The sequence below is a fragment of the Xiphophorus hellerii genome, chromosome 19, assembly GCF_003331165.1.
Source record: "Xiphophorus hellerii strain 12219 chromosome 19, Xiphophorus_hellerii-4.1, whole genome shotgun sequence".
Lineage (NCBI taxonomy): Eukaryota > Metazoa > Chordata > Actinopteri > Cyprinodontiformes > Poeciliidae > Xiphophorus > Xiphophorus hellerii.
In genome coordinates, this window is record NC_045690.1 from 8,782,479 (window position 1) to 8,806,147 (window position 23,669).

At 41.5% G+C, this 23,669-nt stretch overlaps 1 protein-coding gene across 11 annotated transcripts in view; it reads right to left on the reverse strand.

The window, feature by feature from the left end:
• ralgapa2 (Ral GTPase activating protein catalytic subunit alpha 2) overlaps window positions 1–23,669 on the reverse strand; it is a 116,379-nt gene that overhangs the window by 16,983 nt on the left and 75,727 nt on the right. For all 11 annotated transcript variants that reach the window (XM_032546806.1, XM_032546807.1, XM_032546798.1 and 8 more), the window contains 3 exons: window positions 23,357–23,512; window positions 19,792–19,950; window positions 15,235–15,362 (listed from right to left, as the gene is read on the reverse strand). In XM_032546806.1, coding sequence (XP_032402697.1) covers window positions 15,235–15,362; window positions 19,792–19,950; window positions 23,357–23,512 — 443 coding nt within the window. The remainder of the gene's footprint in view (window positions 1–15,234; window positions 15,363–19,791; window positions 19,951–23,356; window positions 23,513–23,669) is intronic.

The following is a 23,669-nucleotide window of genomic DNA, read 5'->3' on the forward strand; positions in this document are numbered from 1 at the left end:
GAGCTAGGTTTTCTCACCTTTTTCTCTCTGCTTCTACAGAGACCCGGTATGAAAGTACTCAACTACTGAGATTCATTTAGTACTGTAAATAACTGAGCATAGGAAGAAACATACAGATACTCACACACAGTGTTTGTGTGTCAACAGACCCAACACAGACATACAAAAACATCAAAACCCTCCATTTATAAGAGCAGTTGAAAGAAAATGAGCCCAGATTGACCTCTGAACTGGTGTCTCTCTGGAGAGAAGCATCCTGACAATCAGACCAGCCTGACTCTTTGTGCTCCCCAGTTTCCCTGCTGACAAAAGTCCTCACACCATCACTGGCCTCCGACACACACACTCAACACATCTAAAACAAATTGAGTCTTCATGCACACATGCACAGCCAGCAGGGATGATTATGCATTATGGCCTCTAAACATAGTCCTGTATGTGTGTATGCTGAAAGCCAAAACATGTTTGCTTAAGCACCACATTTTATACACACTGAACAGATGAGGTTCTTAGTAAGAAAATTACCAGGAACCCATCGGATCACTGCTACAAAGCTAATTTGAAAATTCTAAAGGTATGTAGAGCTGCAGAACAATTGTTTCTCTGTAAACAAAAGTGAAATTATCTTTGTTTTTGTTTCCACATAGTAATGTATGAGGGGGGAAAACAGCATGAATTGAACCTTTATCCACCACCTGCTGCTTAGACCAATCAGCTTTAAAGGCCTACCTTCCAAAGGTTTCTCTAATGTCACTGCATAACTCAACGAAAGCCCAAGGACTGACAGATTTTATTGAATTTCCTCCAATGAAAACATGGAGAAATATAGAAAGAAGCTATGAGAAGTAGGACGTAAAAATCCAGATGAGATTAAGGAGTAGTGGGGTCTTTAGAGCCTCTAGTCTGATATTTAACTACGTAAGCTCTGACTTTATCCAACAGAAGTCGGATGATGGGTATGGGGAGAGTGACTGCTTCCTCTTTTTTTGTCTATATGCCTTAATCATGCTGAATTTTAAATAGAGCACTCCCTAAAGCTAGAAATATTTAGCTTAATTAGAACATTTTTATATTAGAAGAAGGTGGAAAAATGGAGGTCTGACCAGGGTTGAAAGTAACAAAGGCCCCAGATCAATCCTGGATTTATGACATTGTTTCAGGCAACAACTCTAGGTTGGTCCATTTTTTGAAAATGATCCTCTTCAAGGAAATACATTTGGAAAATTTCTCCCTGAATGAACTCTACTCCAACAATGACAGTCAAAAAAAAAAGTAAATAAAAAATAAAATAAAATAAAATCCCACAGCAACCAAGCAAACAGGCGCATGTCTATTTCTTCCTAAAACTCTGACTCATGCATGTGGACAAAGCCATGCCGATGGCCTTCCGGCCTCCACACCAGCAACCAAGGTTAATGCTGTTTGTCAAAGCGCTTCTAGGGAAAGGGGCTCTTGTTGTGAAGAGGGACAGTTGAGAGATGAGGTGGAGGATTCCTCTGTGTGCTCGACCCCCTCCTCTGTCAGTCCCCACATCTGCCCATTAACCTGGGCCAATCAGCTTGACCTTGGTAAGGAGAGGGCCTCAGGAGTAGCTCACAGTGCCATCGACTCCAAGTGGTCATGTAATTGGCCTGTTAAGAGGAAGAGATTTGATGGTAATGGTGGTGGGGTGCTTGGTTACTTTGGGGTGCGAGTACAAACGGACTAAAAAGCAGATGTTTTCCTTTCTAAATAGGCATTTCATCTCTCCTCCCTACGTGAAACAGAAACTCAGAACCATGTTTAATCACTGTCATGTTGTGTTCAGAGTAATGGTCAGTGTCAGGTTTCTGTCACACCAAGCATTTTGTATGTAAGCAAAAAGGTAAAATCTTGGTCTCACCAGAATATAGCACTTCCTCCACATGTTTGCTGCATCCACTGCATAGTTTGTGGCAAACCACAAACAGGTTTGTAGTCTTATTTATCACTACTGCTCTATAAATGGCAGATTTGTACAGTGCACAAATGCTCATCCTGTCAACAAATTCTCTACTTCACAGTTATGTACTATGTGTTGGTCTGTTTCATAAAATCCCAATAAGATACCTGTAAGTCTTTTATATTAAAATGTGAAAGAGTTGCAGTGGTAACAATTATATGCAAAGCACTGTATGCACCAATATTTAAGTAAAAAAATGGAAAAAGTGGAAACTAAGTTATTGGGAGAAAACCATTAGCTAAACCATAAAAAGAATGGATTTCACTGAAAGGGGGAAGAGGGTGGAGACTTATAGGAGGGAGGGGTAAGATGGAAAAGAGGAAGGAAAGAAAAAGAGATAAAGCCGAGCAGGTGTTGATTGGAGAGAGGCCGAGCACTGAGTGCCAGCGGTACCTGTTGTCACAGCGAGGGCTGAGGTGTGAAGCTCGTCTCAGCAGAGGCCCTCGGAGGTGTGAGGTGATTATGGGGAAGAAGACAGAGAAATTTAGATGGAGAGACACAGGGAGAAAGATAGACACGGGCAGAGCGTGAATGTGGCAATAAAGCTGGCTGCAGGAATAATGGCAGAGTGGGAAGGAAAAACAGATTGAGACGGATAAAGTGAGAGCATGTATGACAGAAACCAGCAAGTAGGGTGATTGTACAGTGCATGTGTGTGTCCCATTTTATATAGCAGCTACTCAGCTCTTGGTGTCTCATTAAACAGCTTTTTTTGGGCATAGACAGCTTTAGCAGCAGTACAGAAAATGTCTGAATGTGTCACAAATGCATTATGATGAATGGAGGTGTCTGCGTGTCCATTTTCAGGGTGAGCGTGGACTTTGACGACAGTGGATTCTCCTGAGGACTAGCTGTTTTCAGAAAGTTTTACCAAGTAGTCTAATTAGTGGGCCCAGGATAACTGGAGCTGCAGGAGCACCAAAGGAGTCAGGTCAAACAGTAATCCCAGGTTAATGACACCTGAGGGGTCGGTTTCCCACTGCAAGAGCTTTCTACGCTCCAACCTCCACACCTCTCTGCAGTTCATCTGGCATTCAGACAGCAAGACGAGGAGTTATGGTCCTGACATCATTCTCAACCAGTGACATCATCACTGATGGGCATCAGTGATTTCATGCAGGCTGGCCTAAGCTGAAGATCAAACCTGATGTCTAGAAACCGGCCTGACCGGATAATTTACGGGCTGCAACGGAAAAAGTAGTCACCCATTTTCTGAAGTCTCTGGCAGTTTACCGTTTCTCTGGGGGACAGTAAAAATTGATTTTTTGCCAAACAACAAATCACAGTTGTAGCACCAACACAGAGGTCAGTGGTGTTACCTGATTGTTGGGACTAAAGCTTAAAGTAATAAGCCACCGTTTTTCACCAGAGACTTTGGATAGCCATAGGAATCATAGTGACCTAATGTGGTCTTGCCCAACACGGCAACTGTCAAAGCCTACTGGTCTTATGTATTTAGATGAATCAAGTCTGTAACCAATCTCCTTTTCAAAGGACTCTGGCGTCCATTGATGAGTCCTAATACAGCAGGCTCAGATGTGAAACACAAAGGGTCGACATGATTAATCAAACACAGACCCATTATGGCCAGACAGTCACACCAGCCTCCACGGTACGTTAACAGAAAGTCATAATAAGATGAGCTACAAAAAGGCTGATAGGGATGAAGATTAACAGATACAGCTCTACGAGTGGCTGGGTGACGGTTGTCTCTGAAGGTCTCCTTTGTCAGTGACGATCACCAGAGTGACATGAACGCCGGAGCCCAATGGAAACATTATTAGGTTGGGACAAAGGTGGGCATGATATGAGCTATCTGGGGTGAATGTGAGTAATTTTTTCCCTTCAGTTCCTGACATTTGACTTGTTTGGAGTCGCGTCAGAACAACAGCATCTATCTGATCTCAATTTGAACTTTTAATAAAAAGTCGCTGATGAAACACAGGGCATGTTGAACCCAGGTAGTGATTGAAATCCAACTGAATGCTCACAAGGCATTTCACCCCATATTTTCTGATTAAATTTATAGAACAGCAATCATTATCAGGTTACAAAAAACTCTTAACATTAGGACTCTTGCTTAAAAGCACGCACACACACACACACGCCCACACGCAAATCAAACTCCCCTGTTGTTCTTCAATCTGACATACAGAAAACAGGTCAGACACTTAAATTACAAGAGTACAGCGCAAACTCTAGGTCATGCCAAATGACTCTGATTTTAACCATACGATAACATTACTCAGACAAGCACTGATGAAATATTAAAAACAAAATGAGCAGAAGCTTCTGCAATTTTAATGATGCTTGTGGCATGTGCAACAGAACAACAGTAATGCATTAATGCCGAACATCTCTGCTGACATAAAATCTCCTGTCCCTTCAGTCTATGGAAGGTTTATTGTGCCAATTAGGCTGTCTGGCCTTATGCAAAATGACAAGCATTTAGTAGGAATGATAATGATCAGCGCTATGCTGCACATGATCACATCTGTGGTAAATGTAAGTGCTAAGAGGATTTAGTTCCTGGAGGGTTAGAGACATTTCATAAGATTTTAAGAATCTTATATTTGTGGAATAATTATTGTAGTGAAACAAAAATATTTTACTGCACATTTTATATGTGCATCTTTAAAAATTGTAATATTAAAACTGAATTTATTTACGTAATTCAATTTAAACAGACATAAAAAGGCCAAACAATCAGAAAAAGAAGGGTGGTTCTGTTCTGGGGATTGTCGAATAACTGCTTTACAACAACAGAGTGTCTTCTGTCAGAGGCTTGTCAGAACCACTGTAATACAGACTGTTACAGGAGGTCCTTTCTGCTTACAGCTATCGGCAACATTTTGAAGAACTTTGAATAATATGAGCTACAACAAGACTTAATTTTGAAATTGGATCTATATGTTTTATTTTTTAAATAAAATTTCTGAAATTAATTCACATGACATTCTAATTGAGATGCACCTGTCTTGTGCACATAGATGCATTTAGTAGACAACGTCTTGTGACGATAAAGGACTGGAACTAAGGCAGGAGCAGGACCAAGCCTTCTCATTGTCTGTATATTAATAGATAAGAAGAACGGTGAGGGGAGATGTATATGTGTATGCACACAGAAAGAAACTCACACAGAAAACCTTGGGCAAAGAAGAAAATAGACTTCTGTCTTGGCAACAGCTTTTCCCTAATCCTCGCCCTTGGGCTATATTGTGCAGTCAAGCAGGCTATTACATGGCAACAATTAGGGGGGCTGCAGCCCAACACCTGGTCGTCCCCTATTCTGGCCCTTCAGTGGCAGCTGACTGTACAGTCTCACAGCCAGGTGGCCCTCCTTCAATGACATTAGCTAGTCACTCCAGGGTTAATCAGGAGCCAGCCATCATCCAGTGGGCAAGCATGAAGGCCCATTCAGACTGAAGGCTTTTATAGTGAAAATGGATGATGGAGACAATGTCTGTTATAAAAACTTCTTCAACTGAAGATCTCTGACAGAGATCCCACATAATCGAAATGGACTTGGGGGAGGGGGATAGGGCCCCTGGCCCCTTTGGATTCACGGCATACGTTTGCTGCACTGTCTTGATTGGGTGAAGCATAGCTTACAGCATGTCAACTGTGCATCCTGCAGCTTATAAAGGACCTTTTCATGGGTGGACAAAAACAGATGGAGGAGCGGGAAGTACTATACATACAGGCAGACGGGCGATGATGTGGGGGGAGGGACACTGGATTTTTGTCAGCCGCCTGATACAAAAACAAGTGTGCGTAGCTAGAGCAGCTCCAGATATTACAGCTTTTAAAAAAAGGGGGGAAAAAATTCCAAAGCCCCCTGGCTTGGAGATCTGAGGATAAATAACAATCATTAGAATAACAAAAAGCTATAGATTTGTACCCAAATGAGCTAGCATCTCATCAATAGTAATTAGAAGCTATACATAACTAATGAAGATGTGCACACTACATTAAACAAAAACTATTGAGTCGTTCTGTTATCTAAAATTAAATCATTAAATAAGAGGAAAACTAAACCTCATATTGCATTTCAAACCACTAAGATAGGCCAATGCAATAAGAGGATAAAAAAGGCTAAAAGACACAAGTTAGAAAAGTATAATTTTACAGTAATGACACAAAAAAACAAACAAATGCTCTCGAATTATACCGTAACCTTGTCTTTGACACCAAACAACTCTAGAACAATTCAATGGTTTGCCAATCTGTGACTGAATGTCATAAGTACATATGGCCACTTCCTGGTTCAAATTTGGATCCATGTAATAATACTACACTCAATTTGTAATCAAAGTCAACACGGAACTGGGAATAACATCACAACAGAGTTGAGAGCATTCTTGTTACAAGTCAGAAAACATTGAGATTTTCCATTTGTTTTGATGCTAACTATTGCTAGCAATACAGGTCAACAATATTTGAAAGTTTTTTTGGCATCCAAACACAAAAGGAACATGTTTACAAGTAGATACCTTATAACATTATGTGTGTGCTAATCACTTAACAAAAGAGAAATTGTCAAAAGTGCAGATAAATGATTAAAATGAAGTTTTCCTACACACTACAGTAAAATTACTTTACTACATACTATAGTATTAGCCTCATGTCTGGTTTTTATTGGTTCTGATCCCTATTTGGAACAATTTACTAAATAAATATGAAAGATGATTATTTCTGAACAAACAAAATACCCAAGTGACCACCTGATTGAAGCTGTTATGTAATTTTGCAAAACTAAATTTCTGTATAGGAGACTACAGATAGATTAAAGAAACAGACCCTGAAACGTCCCGCTGGTTGGCATGAAGTCATGCACTGTTGGTATGAATCAACCAAAACCAAAGATGCAATATGGCGAAGGAACACAATGACCAGTACGCCATCAAACTCAGTATTATTACAGCCTGTTGCAGAGGAGGGACGTCAAAAGATTGAGCTAGCATCTCTCAATGCTTCTCTTTCAGCCACAGCCACCACTTGACAATAAAAGACAGACTATCAGAATTAACACATCAAAGGCTGCTTTCTGTAAGAAGAGGCAAACAATGCACAGCGATGCACACTTAAATGTTTTGTTTTTGTTATTGCTTTGTTTGCCGCGCTTGTCTATCAATACAAAAAATTCCATTTAGTGCAAAAATGCAAATGCTGGGAGGGACAAGGACGTCCACTGAAAGAAAACAATGGCCACAGGCCAGCCGAGAAGCAAACAGTGCCTTTGAAGTATTTAAAGAGGCATTAATGTGGAACTTATGAATAATCAACTAATTCCTTCTTAACACTATGAATTAAGTCTGCAACATTAAAAGCAATGCAGTCTTATAATAAAAGAGCAATCCTGGGGAATTACAAAATAAAATGGTAATTTAGAAAGAAGAGCCAGATGACGTAACAACCCATAAAAAAAGAGTTAACAAAACGTAGTGCTAGATCAGAGAAGAAGAGATTCCAGTGGAGCGAGATGAGTGACATTTCACTGACATTTCCCAGCAGCATTCAATGTGAGGCTGCCTCACGACAGCGTCGGGAATATCTATGGATATGCTTGAATGTGACACAGGCGTTAAGGGATGTGGGTTCTTTCAGGGGCCGGCCTCAGCTCTGGGGCCAGTGATGAGGAGCCTGGACCCTGTGAGATTGAATAGTAATCACTGGAGCACAGATAATGGATGATTGAAGGCTCTTTCTACTCCGCTGCTGGATTTCAATATCAGAGAGGCCCTAGAATTGGGATTCTTATCAGGGGTGGTGTGTCAAACAAAGGAGAGCTGAGCGTGAAATATGGGGTCCAACTCAGGCACACGACCACGGCGATTAGCACAAGGATAAAAAGGGCCGCACAAACAAAAGAGGGCAGCTTTTGCTGGACAACGAGCTGTTTCTGGCCTTGTAGTAGGAGACACGCTAGGAAGATGGGACATAAAGGAAAAGAGACAGACTACTTGCTGGTTACAAGAGAAGGGGACAAGAGTTTTTCTGCGATGGTCTGGAGATTAATGCTGACACAGTTGACTGTTTAAAGAGCCTTCCATAGGAATAACAACAGACAAGCAGGGATAAAATACAAAGCACCTCCAAGCTATTTGTACAAAAGCGCACCTTTCACATGTGCAAAAGCGTGCATGGTGGCACGAGGCTTCACATCAATGCCAAATCTATTACAAAAAAAATATTATTCCCATTTATTCCCCGATTCCAAGCACCACCGCTTGCCAGTAAAGCTCATTAACCCTCCCTTCAAGAACCCTGAGACAAAAGAGAGGGAAAACAAAACATAACTAATCAATGGGAATGCACTGGGTTGGGAGGGTGCGGAGAGGGGGATAACACGATAACCTGAGAGGACTAACAGCTTTTGCTTTAGTGCTGCGCTCACTGGGTGTGGGGTGGAAAAAGAAAGTTCATTAATTAAACAGGGCTAGGGGTAACAGATGGAATGGCTAGCTGGATGCTAATCACTTAAAGCGGAGGGACAGGTTTTTTACACTTGAGCTGGAAACAGCAACAACAAACCAATCACACTGGACCCTGAGGCGTCCAGTAGGGACTCTGGGATTACAGTATCTCAGGGGTGGGGCACTGAATTTATGTATTTTTTTTTGCTGATATTAATATTTGAAATCATGTTTGGACAATACTTTGACAGACATTTCCAATCTAGATTTAACAATTCCTTCATATGCAAAACTATTTCAAAGACTGGTTAACTTCAAATGTTTTAGTTTCTTTAAAAAAAAACTTGCATAAAATTGATTCCAGAAATACAGAAAGGTCCTTCTCTTATATATACAACATATCTAATAATCTAAGAAAAGTAACTCCAAAAGTCTTTCAGATCATCAGGCTTATCCATGCACTTGTGTCTAATACTCCACACATTGTCTTAGGTTATGGTGAACTCAGTGACTATATATTATGCCAAAATCACAAACCCTGCAAATTTATGAGAAATTATATGAAATGTTTGAATTATAAGCTATGTTACATTTACTTTAAATCTGGAACTGTGCAAAAATATATCTATATCTCTGAGTTACTGAAATAAGTCATCTTTAGCTGATATTCTAATTGTTAGAGATGCAGTTGTAAAACAACAAAACTGTAAGAAAGTTTAGTTTATTTACCATAATGTCAAAATACAAAACTGCCACAACAGTGTGACACCAGACGTGTGTGTGTGTGTGTATGTATGCTACCCTTGGCGGGTCTCTGGGACCCTGCTGTCGGCCGTCTGGTTCTACGCCTGCCCTACCTGTGTTTTTAAGGGGGGGCCCCAATGAAGCCCAGGCCCTGTAGTGCAGGCTGGGCAGGGCCTCCAGGGCTTTTCAGGGTGTGGGTGCCATGCAGTGGACGCCTTTTGTTACGGGCTGGGTGGCAAGAGGAGGAGGAACTAATGTGGAGGGGAGGAGGGGTAAAAAAAAAAGGAGTAATGCTATGAGTCATTTTGCATTAGCAGCAGGAGTGGGAGACAGGGAGAGGGGGAGTAGATGAGAGGGGACGAAGGGCGAGAATACTTTTGCATGTTGTATGAAGCTAGACGCCATATGCCATCCGAGCTGGGCTGCCTCCTGAGTCAGGGCTCTTGGTTTGACAGGCCTGCGCTTGCCCCCTCCATACACCCAAAGCTACCCCCCAACCCTAACTAACACCCTCCTCCTTCTAGGCCTTTCTACGCTCCAGCAATGGGCTTGGCAATTGCTTTGGTTGTGCATGGTCTGCACTCTGTTCATCTGTGTGTGCATTGGAAGAAGAGCGAATGTGTGTGTGCGTGCATGTGTGTGGGGTGGGGGTTTACGCAGTGATCTGAACACATCGGACATTGTCGTGAGTCCCGGCAGGAACAGCTGGTCAGCTGGAGAGAGAGGTGGGAGGGGGCAGGGATAAGGAGGGGAAGAGATGGGAGGCAGTGCGCTACACTGATAATGGGATTAGGTTAAAACATTCAGAGGGGGAGAGAGACCCCTCCCCTTTTAGTAGCCCTCCAAATAATGCATAAACTCCCAACCACCCTATCAAAGCCAATGCCAGCCACCGCCCAAAGAAGAACTTGCCAAGTCCAAATGGGGCCTCTACCCACACACTCATTCAGCAATAACTCCATTTTAATAAACTCACCCCACAAAGTTCAGGTGATGAAATTTATTTAAATTTTACAGCAACTTCCTGGTAGTGAGCTTCGTTTCCTACAAACAGGAAGTTGGCAAGTTACACTCACATGAATCCTGTATATAATGACTTGCAAGGCGTCTCACTGTGCCCAGTCAAGCACCGTGTACCATGGCGATCCAGACTGCTGAGTATTATCTATGAGGCTGCTGACAGTTATGGCACAACAGCTGGCAAATTAGACCTATCAGCAATGCTAAATAATTCATGTGAGACAACACTAACATGGCAGATCCTATTCATGACACCCCATCATGCATATGGGAGCACTTTCATCTCTGCTAGGTGAAGAGTTTTACAGTATACAAAAGGAAAAAAAAGGTTGTGGTCAGACAGGGCTGAGAGTGGGACAATAACTTGGAGGAAGGGCTGTGAGAATGTGTCACTAATAATTATAATGGGAGTCCGGGGATGAAGCATCAACACACAAAGGAGTGTACACAGGATATCATATCCTTTATGTTTTCACTTTAAATGCTTTGAAATTATGCCCAGATATGTTAATATGAGCCTGTTGGGGGAAAACATGACAGACTTCAGCAGCTTTCTGGTTCCAACGAAAGAATCAAACCTTCTTCTATCTGCTACACACACACACTTACACACACCACCTAAAAGCCTGGCTCGCATGACTGGCGATGGGCAGAAACAGATTATGGTTATTGATCGGTGCCTGGAGATGGATCTGCGTGTGTGTGTGTGTTTACTTGTGTGTCAGAACAGAGGATGGGGACTGAGAGCAGTGTGCAAAAGCTATTGATTCTGTCCGGTAGGGAGGATATGTCTCTGAATCAAGGTCAGTTTTGCATTGTCTCACCTATTAGTAACTTGCCATCTGACAAGCACATACGTTGACACACACACACACACAGATCCATTTTTATCTTTAACAATGGCCCTATCACAAAAAGTGACGGACGGCGCATCAAACTCAAGTGCTTGCCAAAGAAAGAAATGAATCCCACCCTCTGGATCAGGAGATTACTCTATAGCGACAGCATAAACGACCTTCATACACAGTAAATGGAATTGAACAGCGAGGCCATCCTGTGACTGACTGTTTTCAAATGAAACAAACTTAGCTCTGTAATGCTACGATGGGCTATATTTTTGGCCAAAAAATGGAGAAGGTGTAGTAGAAAAAGATGCAATATTAGCCACAGCCTTGGGAGAATTGTGAAGCAAAACCATGTAAGATTTTTTTTTTTGGAGAAATTAATAAGGTGTTGAATGCCATTGGTATCAGGGCTCCAAAAGGGAGCACACACAGGCTGGACTGAGGTCCAGTGTGACATTTCTACAGTCAGAGAGGATCGGGTGAGCCATGGCATCTGCAGGAGCTACTGTGTTTCTTCAAATCCATAGTCAGTGCTGCTGTCTATCATTAGTTTTTAGAGCACCTCATGCTTCCCTCTGCTCACAATGTTCAAGCAGACAAGTCATTTCATTTTCCAGTGGGACTTTTCTCTGGTCCACAATAACAAAAGTGCAAATACCTGCTTTAATGTCCAAATGTGCTTCATTGACTTGCAAATTGACATGCCCTAAACTCCAAAAACAATTTGTGGAATATTGTTAAGAGGAAGATGAGAGACTTAATACAAATACAGAAGTAACCAGACCTTCCTTAATATGTCAGATGATCGTCTCCATCCCACATCACAATATATTTCATGTACTGTCCTGAAAAGCATTGGCTGTACATACGACCCAGCACACAGGCTTACTTCTCGGTAAGCTAGCATTTCTGCTTTTAAAAAAAAATCATCCATTGTTTTTAAATATGCCAAATTTCCAAGAAAATTAGCTCAACAGAAAGAAATGCTTAAATAGATTTATATCCCTCTGGATTTAACAAATCTATTCAATAAGCTATAGTTTTTGCCTTGAATAACTGTTCCATTATATTCTATTTCATTGGGATGTGGCCATATGTGGATTTAAAATATGCAATACTATAAGTCACAGTGTTTAACTGTTAATCTAAAAATGTATTGGTCTAAAAAAAAAAAAGACATGGTTCAACTTTGTTAGGACCTTTTCCACCATATCAGAAATGTTGATGAAAGAGATCCATCGATTGTTTTTGACAGGAAACCTGAATATTTCACTGTTTCTGTTGTAAGTTAAACGGAAGAAAAAGATACTGCAACTCTAGGCGCTTTGTACATAGCACTCAGTGGTTCAGCCATCCATCTTTCACTTACTCCGGGGTCAGGCCGCTGTGGCAGCAGCCTAAGTAGAGAAGTCCGGACTTCATTCTCCCCAGTCACTTGGGCCAGTTCCTCCGGGGGAATTCCAAGCCATTTTAAGTTTAGAAATGCAGTCCCTCCAGAGTGGCCTGGGTCCTCATCAGGTTCTCTCCTTAGTATCAAAACCCTGAAATACTTAAATTTATCCACTTAGGGCAGCACTTTGTCCTCGACCTGGAGATGGCACTCTACCCTTTTCCAGCTCAAGACCAGGGTCTTAGTTTTAGAGGTGCTGATTTTCATCAGAGCTGTTTCAGACTCAGCCACTGCTCAAGTGAAATATTCTGGAAGTGGTTGTAATTCTTTCCCTACTGATTCAAACCTTAAAATCACTGAAAGCAAATAATATGCTTTTCCAACCCTTTCAGGACTGTATAGGAACCTAGCATACACAGTGCAGAAATGACTCAATAAAAAGCTGTGGTTTAAAAAAAAAGAAAAAAAAAATATTTTGTGGTCACCTGTGTTGACAAAGCTGCTCTGAAGGATAGACAAGCTGCAGATGGGATGCTCTGACCACAAAGTCAGACCAGTTGCATTTTCTATCAGACATACATAAATAATAAATTATCTATGATGAGTTGTTTGTAAAAGGCTTATGATAAGATTCTTATTAGTTTGAGGATGATGCAGTGTCCTGACAGAGGAAGCTGAGACAAAATGCGCAAAAAAAGTGCAGCTGTAGAGCTCATGAAAAAGTGGATTGAACAGGTCAGATTTAACAAATCAGCAGGAGAGAGGAAAAGGGGAGATGGATGGAAACAGGACATAATGGGGAAAGATATTACGAGGTGGTATCCTACTGAAAAACATTGTTGCCTGTCTGTGTGTATTTTCCTGCAATGTTGCTGGTGGACATTTTTTAATATCAAATCTTATTAGCTTGAGAGATTCTGGAAGCGTCGCAGCGGACTGCTGGAGTCCTCTTGAGCCTTGTGACGGAGCGAGAGAGGGGGCTGCTGAGCCACACTGGCCTTTTATCTGGACACACAGGGGTCATATAGCTCCTCTTTGAAGAAATATTCTCTAATTACCTTGGAGAGTGGCCTCACAGGCAGAGAGCAGGCTGTGGATTGTTAAGGCATTGTGGAGGGGTAAACTAAGGATGAGGATTTTCTTCTTGCACAAAAAAAGGAAAACACACACACATCCTTCAAGGAAAAAAAAACACAAGTTGTTGCTCTGACTTGTTAAAGATAAAAACCTGCATATCTAAAGAAGCAAAACGAAACAATGCAATAAATGGGGAAATAAACCTGGAGCAATGCACAGCCAATGTTGAACATGCGCATCCAGTGTTGAACACGCCTCAAAGCAAAACTTAAAATGACATTTCCAGTTCCTAGTGCCACTGCTGAACAAACAACACATGAACAAACCTCAACTACCCTAAAATAAAAAAACAAACAAACACATATATAGTTTTAACAAAACACTACAGATATTGCTATTTCATTGCCACTATACTGACAAGCACTCTAATTCAACATACAAACATCAGACCTACAGATATTGGCAGTGTGCTTTGCCTGGCTCACTTGTTCATCTTCTCTTGGACAGTGTGAGGACTGGCTGCCTATCAGTGCCAGACCTCCAGAGGCAGCGCTTATCTCCTCCCATAGATCGCGCCTTTGTGCTTATTGCTCCTCTGCTAAGGAATGCCAGGTGAAGCTGTGCGACTCAACACAGGCCTGTTACTCGCCCCTCTCTCCATCGACTCCCACCACCCCCATACCGCAACCTCCCTAAGGCTCACACAGGCCGGCAGTGGCCCCACCACCTCTGCTCCCCCTCAGCTCTGGCACAGACAGTCACACTGGGCTAATTCACTTGGCGTTGGGTAACAGACATCTGTCACTCAGGATGCCCCAGGGGACACACAGACACAGCCTGATACTGGGTTGGGGGGCCGGGCGATGCGATGCATTGTGAAACGCACACAGACGGATGCATACTTACACACAGGCAACGCAGTGTGTGTCGCAGCTTGATTTGGGACAGTGGTTGATGCATGAGTATAACGAAAGGAAAGTTTTAAAAACAAGTACGTGCACCTGAAAACACAAATACAAGACTTCCTTCCAAACTGAACCTCCTTTGGGGAGGTTTCTATAGAAACTACCAGTGGGATGGAGGCGCTTTGGTGAGAAGGTGCTGTACATGTAGTCCGAGGAGGAGCAGGAGCGTTAGAGGAGATCGGGTTTCTCCCTCAAGGGGCCATCCCGATTCTGTCCCCCATCTCACCCTGCATCCCTCCTACCCCCAACAACTCCATGCTGCCGGTATTCACATGCTAATTTATCTCCACTGGTAATTACACTCTCTTTAAACCAACTGACAACTACAGCTGGAGTCAGGCTCTTAACGGCACACTGTTGGATGGGTGGAGGGACGCAGGCGTGTGTGTCTGAATGCACTTACATGTATTTGCTCATGGCGCTTTTATTTTGGCTCTCTTTTTCGTCCATATAATGGTAGTGATAGATGATGACACATTATCTCTGCTCCAACCCAAAACAGCCCTACAAACCTCCCATTTTGCTCCAGGCTGCGAAACAGCCCAACCTAATAGTTATATGTAAATAAGGCAGCTCATAAAGATCGCTGTCAGCACTCAGCTGTGTACACTGGCTAACATGACATGCCTGCCACATGTCTCAATGAATTTACCCAGAAGGGGTTTTAGTTTCAATGTAAACTGAAGCTTTGGAAAGTTTTACCTCAATTGCTGGTCTTTTTTTTTTAAAGCATTCAAGTGATGATCTGTTGTTACATGAGATGGTGAAGAAGACATGGTGGAGGTGTAAAGGATACAAGCTCTGGTAGAGAGTCAGTCGGGACTTGACAGCTCTGCTGGCATTGATACAAGTGGCTCGTACCAAACTTGGCAACAGCGACCCAGTGACGATGGCGCCATTAAACAGAGGTCCAAAGAAAGGAACCTAAAGAGTTTCAGAGAGAAAAAACAAATTCATAAGAATTAAAAGAAGAAAAAGTAATAATTTGATTACAATGATTATTTGATCATTGGAATTTTCTTGAATGAGCCATTAATTGTAATGTCATAATCAGTTTCAAGTTTGGACTTTGACTGGGCCACTATGTTCCTATTGTTTTTTTTATTGTTTAGGCCACAGGTGTCAAACTCCAGTCCTCGAGGGCCGCTGCCCTGCAGTTTTTAGATGTGCCACAGGTACAAAACAGTGGAATGAAATGGCTTAATTACCTCCTCCTTGTGTAGATCAGTTCTCCAGAGCCTTAATGACCTAATTATTCTATTCAGGTGTGGTGCAGCAGAGGCTCATCTAAAAGTTGCAGGACACCGGCCCTCGAGGACCGGAGTTTGACACCCCTGGTTTAGGCCATCAGAGATTGACTTGATGGTTTGCTTCAGAACATAGTAATGCTGTCCAGTGCTTAGATTCAATGTGATTCACTGGAGCCCCAATGCCTTAAAAATATCTTTGTAACCCATTCCAGACTAATACACGTCTACCCTGTGTGATCTACCTGTGTGATCACACAGGTTCTGTTTAAGGGATTTCTTTGCTCTTCTGGTCTGGCAGTAAACAGGTTGGGGTGTGGCTAGTCATATTTAACTTGACATTAAAAAAATGGGTGTTAATCTCAGATAATAATTTTAGCAGGTGGGCGATTAGCTTTCCAGGTACAGCTAGAACAGTGTATGTATTTACCTACATATTAAACAGTGACGTGCGGTGAGGTTCGTAGCTGGTGAGGCACTGACTTAATCATAATCAGATTTACAAATATAGACCCCCTGCATGTTATTGTTTACATAAGGACATTTTACGCATGCGGACAACGCTGGAGGACAAAAAGACAGTTCTTCTACACATGCAGAGCCGCGCTGCCGCCGTAGAATAATTCTGTTAACTCAATCAAACTTGGACATGTATTTATTATTAATTTCGTGTTATGCTCCACAGCAAAGGGAAAAGCCGTTAAAGTACAACTCAAAACCACTTCTTTCTCACTCTCTGTATTAGCACAGCTACGCGCAGACTCGTTGCCATAGCAACCGACAACGCCACAAAAAACAATGAAATATTTCCCACACAAGAGCAGAACATTCAGTCTGTCACAGTAGTATGGTTTTAGGCTTAATGTTTATTTTGCGATTATTAATAAGTGATTGCTGTGGTACGAGGAGAAAACTATAAATATATCGCTGCACTTTACTGTATGGCTAGCTCGCTGTTACCGTCTCTTACTCTGCAGTTGTGGAGTCACAATGTCTGGGATCATGAGCGCCCCCTGCCATTAGAACTGCGAATCTGTTCTCTGCCGTTTAATATCGCTCCTCAGCACACGAAACACGTTACACAAACAGTTGGTGACAAAAAAACAACAACAAAAAAACCCCCACTGTACATTATATACATACGCTAAATTATGGAAAATCAGTTCATACATGAAATGTTTTTTAGTCATTTTATTGGCGATGTACAGGCAGGAGGAGCATGCTCCCATAAAATGGAAGCCAGTGCAGTTAGCGAGAGGTTGCGCAATCCCAGGTGAGGCTCTGTTCGCTGCTGCCTCACAGCTTCTGAGCATTTGAATGGGAAAATGCGAAAATCCAATCAGAATTGGTTAAGCTAAATGAAAAATAGGTACTTTATAGTACAAACCACAGGGTGAAAATAGCAATATAAATGATTTTAGCATTATATACTATTTTTCCATGATGACAGGTGAGGCATCCTCCCTGACACTGATATTAAATAATATAATATATATAATATAAACAATGAGTGTGAAAAATAAAAAAAACAACTAAATTTTAAATGAATCTGTTACGGAGCAAATCCTTTTTCACAGCACTGTAGGAGATTCTTGGATTAAAAATCTTCATGGATATTTCTTCCAAACGGTTGCTCCATCTGTTTAGGGCAAAGGGTTCAAGTTGAAATTGAATTTTTTCTAACTTTGCATGACAACTACACATATCTAATCCGAATCAATGTTAGGTAAATGAAATTAAAATGACAATCAATGCTACACAATGCCCTCATATTGAGCTGCTGGACAAATACAAAAGGAGCAATATGAATTTTAGCAACAGCCTGAGTGTGTGTGCGTGTGTGTGGGGTTGAACAGACGTGTTGTACACGCGTCTGTTCATGCATATTGGAAGGGGCCCTTAATCACCAGAGCTCAATAGTCATTGACCTGGAAGTTGACGTGAATGTCAAAGGCTTCCTGAAAGGTTCAACTTGGCAGTTCAGACACTTTAAGAGTCCAGTTGAATTAAAGAAAAAATTTTTATGGAGATGTTGTTCAAAAGAAGAAAAAAAAAGATTTCTTTTAGATGCAATCATTAATTTCTTTTATTCATAACATCCCACAAATATGTTAAAGATTTTTAAAAAATATTCATGCAAAAAGAGTGTAAATAGATATTTTTGACCATCTAAAATTCGTCATCAGTGGCTTTAGGAGTTTAGACATTTCACTGCCCTCTGTGAGGCCACACATCGAGTACAGCACTGCAAAGTAACCAAGATGAAAGCTAACCAACAAAGGGCAGTAACCACCTCTGAGAGCACATACCCACAGTGTGGGTAATAATGCACTGCTGGAGGAGAAGAGGACTGAAAGCCTTCAGACAGAAAACAGAAAGCAGAAACATCTTTAAAAATTCACAAGAAAAAAAAAAACAAAACAGGAAATACAGGGAAGAGATTGCATTACCACATAAACAGAGACAATATATTAATACAGCACTGTGCTGTCTGAACACAGTTGAAGACTTTATGGTGTACAATTTGGCTGGTCACAGTAGCGAACGTTTGGATGTTTGATGATGGATCTTATCCATTAAGTGTCTCAGAAAGCTTCAACTGCGAACCAGCATGTGGAAAAGCAAAACCTTCTCTCAACTACGTAAATACGGCAGGCAATAGAAGGCTGTTTACCAGGATACCAGAAGGTTTTTACTGTCACCACCACCTAAATGTTCAAAAACAGTATATAGAATGACAGCTTTTTGGGCATTTGCTTATTGTGGATTAATCATTTCTATTCATCAATTTTATTTGAAGAGGCTGATTGAGCCAAGTAATGTGACTTTCACTCAAAAAAATGTACAGTAATAACCAGACTATAACACTCTTTCAAACTCTAACAGTCCAGATCATCTGACAAGTCAATCCAGACTGAGTCAGCAGTTTGGAAATTCCATAATTGGACGTATATTGTAGAATGTGTTCATTTCTAGATTTGAATGAACAAATGTGGAGTTTTCCCACAATCTAAGTGTCAGTGTATCTTTACAGATACTTAGAGTGAGTGAACAGTTAAAAAGAACCTGTCAGGATCCCTGCTGCTCTCTGCCTGCCTGAGTGATGAAACGCGCTCAGCCCCATTTCTGCTCTCTGACTTTTTGTAGCTGTGGGTTTCAAATTAGAAAGTCCTATAGGAATGAATTAAGTTAAGGAAGATAAAACTAAGTTTAGCAGGTTAAAGTGTTGTATATTATAACTGCTCTGTAAAACCCAGATAAACTTGTGTTAGAGCAGGAGAGACTGTCCTGGAATTCCAGGCGGACAAAAAAAACGTAATTTACTAAATATACTGTTTCTTCCTTTTTATATGAAACATGTACACCAACGCATAGGTGTTAGTGCACATGCTTTCCAAAGAAGTACTAAACATTTTTATTGGTATAGACATTTTATTGGTATAGACAAGTGAAAAGCCTTAACATAAATTAAACGAGGATTGTAACAACTCAAAGCTGCAGTAGGTAACTTTTATAAATGTTTCATTTATATTTTCTACAACTGTCACTATGTCCTTTTTATTATAACATGAGACAGGCAAAAAAAAAAAAAAAATTGAGTTTCCTCCCCTATGGTCCAACTCCTACACCACTTCCAGTCAAAAACAACCAATTACAGCCAGATGGAGGTTCTATAGTTGTATTGATTCTGTTAAAAGCGATTTTCTCTTACAGTGTGATTATTTGACTGAATTTAAATTTACTCTGATAAAAATTTAATTCTGCAGTTTAACATGATGCCGTCTTTAAATTGCTCTCTGAGTGGTTTCAAACTCCACTCACAGCATGACACGACCACCACTCACTGAAGTGCCGTGTTCTGAACATTTAGATGCATCACCATCTCAACACATCTGAATCAAATAATTGTATAATTAGCACGAATTTGCTGAGGACGTAATTCAGTCATCTAATTCATGGGGTTTGGACCAACTATGCACGGTCATCGGAGCTGAGCCCTCATGGACCGTCACTCGACACCGCTGCCTTAAAGTGAAGATTAAAAAGCTCTACCACAGGAAAAAAAAAAGATTTACAATTACGTTACAATGTCTATAAATATTTACCTGAGGCTTCTTAATGATCTGGATAAAATACATGTGATTCTTCATTGGGTAGATGATAATGAGCACGTCTCCAAAGTCAGTTGGGATGATGCCACAACGGTAGTCCCTGGTGTGCTCGGACCACACGATGTGCACCTCATCGTTGCCCAAGTGACGCAGCTGCCAAATAAACACAAAAATCATTCTAATCAAGGGCCTTGGTAGTGCATGTTATTTCCACTGTTACGGTGATGAAGAAAAGACGACAAATTTAGGCGGATTATTGCGAAAGACTGTTTTGCTAGTCAGTCTTGCATTAACTAGAGACCAGAAGAGAAAACTAGAGCTGAGGGGAAAAAACAAGGCAATAAGAGATGATAAAGAATATTTATTTACTTGAAAGGTGTCCCAAAAAAAGTGAAACCATTTTTTATCACTGCAATCAGCAAGTGTAAGAGAAATTACAAAGTTTGTTAAAAAATAATGGTTGACACTGGGGTTGAGGTCCTGGATTTGCCTCTTTTTATAGATTTTTCATTACAAATTCAAATAGCAAACACAAAGTAGACAAAATTGCACTTTTTAAAACCAAAGTAATTCAAATCCAATTAACCTTCCCCATCAGAGCTTAAATTGCTTCCCATTTCCACTCTATTCATAAACACAAATGAAACTGGGCAGGACAAGAAGACGCTCTTAAATGACAGGAAATAGGTTGACAGTAGTTTATAAAAGGTAAACAGGTCCCCCCCTTTTCTGAAGGCAAACAGGTGAACAAAGTCGCATTATCTTCTCTTACAGGTTAATATTAACTATGGCACCTTGCCACAGTATTCGCACCCCTTGCATTATTACATGTTTTGTCACATTACAATCGCAAATATCAAAATCTTTATCTGAATTTCATGTTATAGGCCCACATAAAACAGTGCATACATGTGAAGTGAAAGGAAAAGAATACAAGGTTTAGGAAATGTTTAACAAATACAACATTGGACCCTTTACTCCAATACATCTAAATAAAATCAAAAGGAACCAACTTTCTTCACATCAAATCCACTTGAGTGACATTTCATTTCAGAGCAAATTGTGGAGAAGTTGAACACTGAGTTAAGTTATAAAACATTATTCAAAGCTCTGAGCACCTCAAAGGGCATTAGCCAAAAATAACACAAATGTATACCTACCAAAACCTGACAATCTACCTAACCTGAGTCTGGGCAAGAAGAGCTCTGGTCAGAGAAAAAGTTAAGAGGCCCATGTAACTCTGGAGGAGTGCACAATAACCCAGTCATACAAACTCCATTTTCAAACATGGTGGTGGTCGTATCATGCCGTGGGGACGCTCTTTAGCTGGTAAAAATGCATTTTGTCACAGTTGAGCCTCTCACAGAGAAATACTCAAAGAAAACCTTGTAGAGCCTGCAGAGTTTCAACTTTGGTCTTCATGGGATAAAAAATGTGAAAATCACATATTCTGTTCCTTTCACTTGACAGCGCTTCTTAGTATTGGTCCATCTTAAACAAAATCCCAATGAAAAACAATGACGTTACTGGAAATATGTGACAAAATGTGAAAAGTTTAATGCGTCAGCTGCTAGTCCAGTGACCAAGCACCCTTTCTGATTTCCTCTTCCGATTTCTATCGAGGACACTGAGAAGTGAGCCTCCACTCGGAAGAAAACATCTGCCAATGTACTGTTGGCCTAATGAGCCATTAAGAAACATGCCCTTGCCAACAAAAAATGCAATTAGCACATTCTATTATAAGCCCTTAATTATGGTAATACGGTAATCTTAAACAAATCCACGGCATGCTGATTACTGAAGCTCGGCAGTTCAGTCTGTCTGTCCAAGGATCAGCAGGTACCAGCCGGGTCAGTCACTGGGACAATTTCAGAGAAAATGTTGAATATGCATTTGCAGGAGACAATTAACACTGGGATGTTAATTTGGGTTAAGATATTAGCATTTGGATGAGCTGAATGACAAGTTTAATGAGGATGCTTATGCTCTAGTAAATCATCTTCTGCACAAATCTATTTACCCCTCTGTTAATCACATCCAAATGTTTGAGACTTCTTTAATAAAATTTGATTCGAGTCAAAGGCTCTTGTCCAATTATCCCTCTTTGACCTCCCATCCAACCACTGGGCTTCATACACATGGAAACAGAAAACCAGAGGACTCCAGAACAAAAGAGGCTCCTTATAAAAACAACCTGCAGCAGCCTAGTTAAGCTGTAGTGCCTGGGGGGTGAGTGTGATAGCTAAGGCACCCGTCTATCTCACTCCCTTTCACACACATGCACATAAGAACTACATGGCCTGACCCCAACCCTGCAGGTCGTTTCCATAACCCCATTACTGAAGCCAGCTGCTACTGCTGCAGCCTGCACTGCACTAAAACCCACAATTGGATTCAGGAATTTGTGGTTCTCTTTTTATTTTTTCCTTTTCAGGATTGTCTGCCCCCCTTCTATCATCTTCAAAAAGACAAATCTGCTCAGCCAGAGCTACCCCATCCGTATCTCCCCACGGTATGCTTCTATGGTTACAGCCAGTAAAGTGGGTGACTGCTGGACTAAGTGTTATTTTTAAATTGACAGAGAAACATCCTACTTGGACAGAGACAAAGCCTGTTTCTCATTCCAATTCTTCTTCTCCCTCCTGTCCTTTTTTTCTTTAAAGCATTTGCACCAACAGCCAGTCTGTCATTTTTTTGTCAGACTTGTGGTTGGTGTGGGGATCTGAGCAAGGTGAGCCAAAGCAATTACAGAAGTTTCTGGTGAAATGTATGGTGATGGGATAGCATCACCCTCCAGCGCCTCACTTTGGTGAGGATAGGAGAAGCTCTTCCTTCAAACTCTACTCTAATTTTCAGTGGCCATATAAGAAACTTCAGCGTATGTTTGGAATGAGTAGTGTACCATTTTAAAAAACAAGAAGGAGAAAGTCTGAGAGTGGTATTGTGGTTGGATATGAGGAGAGCCTGATGAATTTCCCTTCCCAGCAGGGTACTGTATGAGAAGATTGGCAGTGCGGGCAGGGGCCTTGCGGCTCATTTCTCCGTGCTAACTGCTACCACTGCACTAGAGCTTAGAATCCCACAGCAGAACGCAATCGATTGCTCCTGTGGCGGCAGCAGGAATTGGATAAAAGGATCCTGCCGGCATCCGGCCGGCGCCTGCCCTAGCAGGGAGAGCTAATGGCTGAATCCAGGCCCTGGTCACAGCGCGCAGGGAGGGGGGCAGGGACTGGCAGAATCATAGTCATTACCACAGCGGCACATGCCCTCTCTTCACTCACGCGCCTGCGATTCTCTACTCCTCAGGCCTTCCTGACCAGGGTCACTAATCAATGCCCGTACTTTGGAGTCACACCTCCTGATCACAGCTTAACACAGAAGTGGAGGCTACGCAACACACGGCTCTGGGCAGGCATGACTGTGGAGCCATTTCACCGCATCTAATGTATAAAGAAACTTCACACAAGTCTTTATGTACTCAGGTATGTAAAACTTTTTAAAAAGATGATAGTCCACATTTCTACTGGGTGTTAGACGAGCCAACAAGATTTTTTTTTACCTTTTTGGTGAGACAGTCATCAGAATCAGACGGCATCCGCGTGGATACATGGAATATGACTTCTACAGTAGAGGTAGCGTAGTAAGGAGCTGTTAGACCTGTGCTGCCATTCCTTTGGAGTCCTCCCATAAAACCGCAGTGTGTGGCCAGGTCCACCTGAGGAATACAGCTGAGTGTATAATTTAATGTAGTCTGGAAATGTTCTTTTAGGTTCAGCAGAGATGTAGTGAGGAAGGGCTTGTGAGGAGAATCAGATGGTTTTCAGTTTGATCAGCACTGGTTGGAAACTTAAATATCTGATCTTTCTCCAACC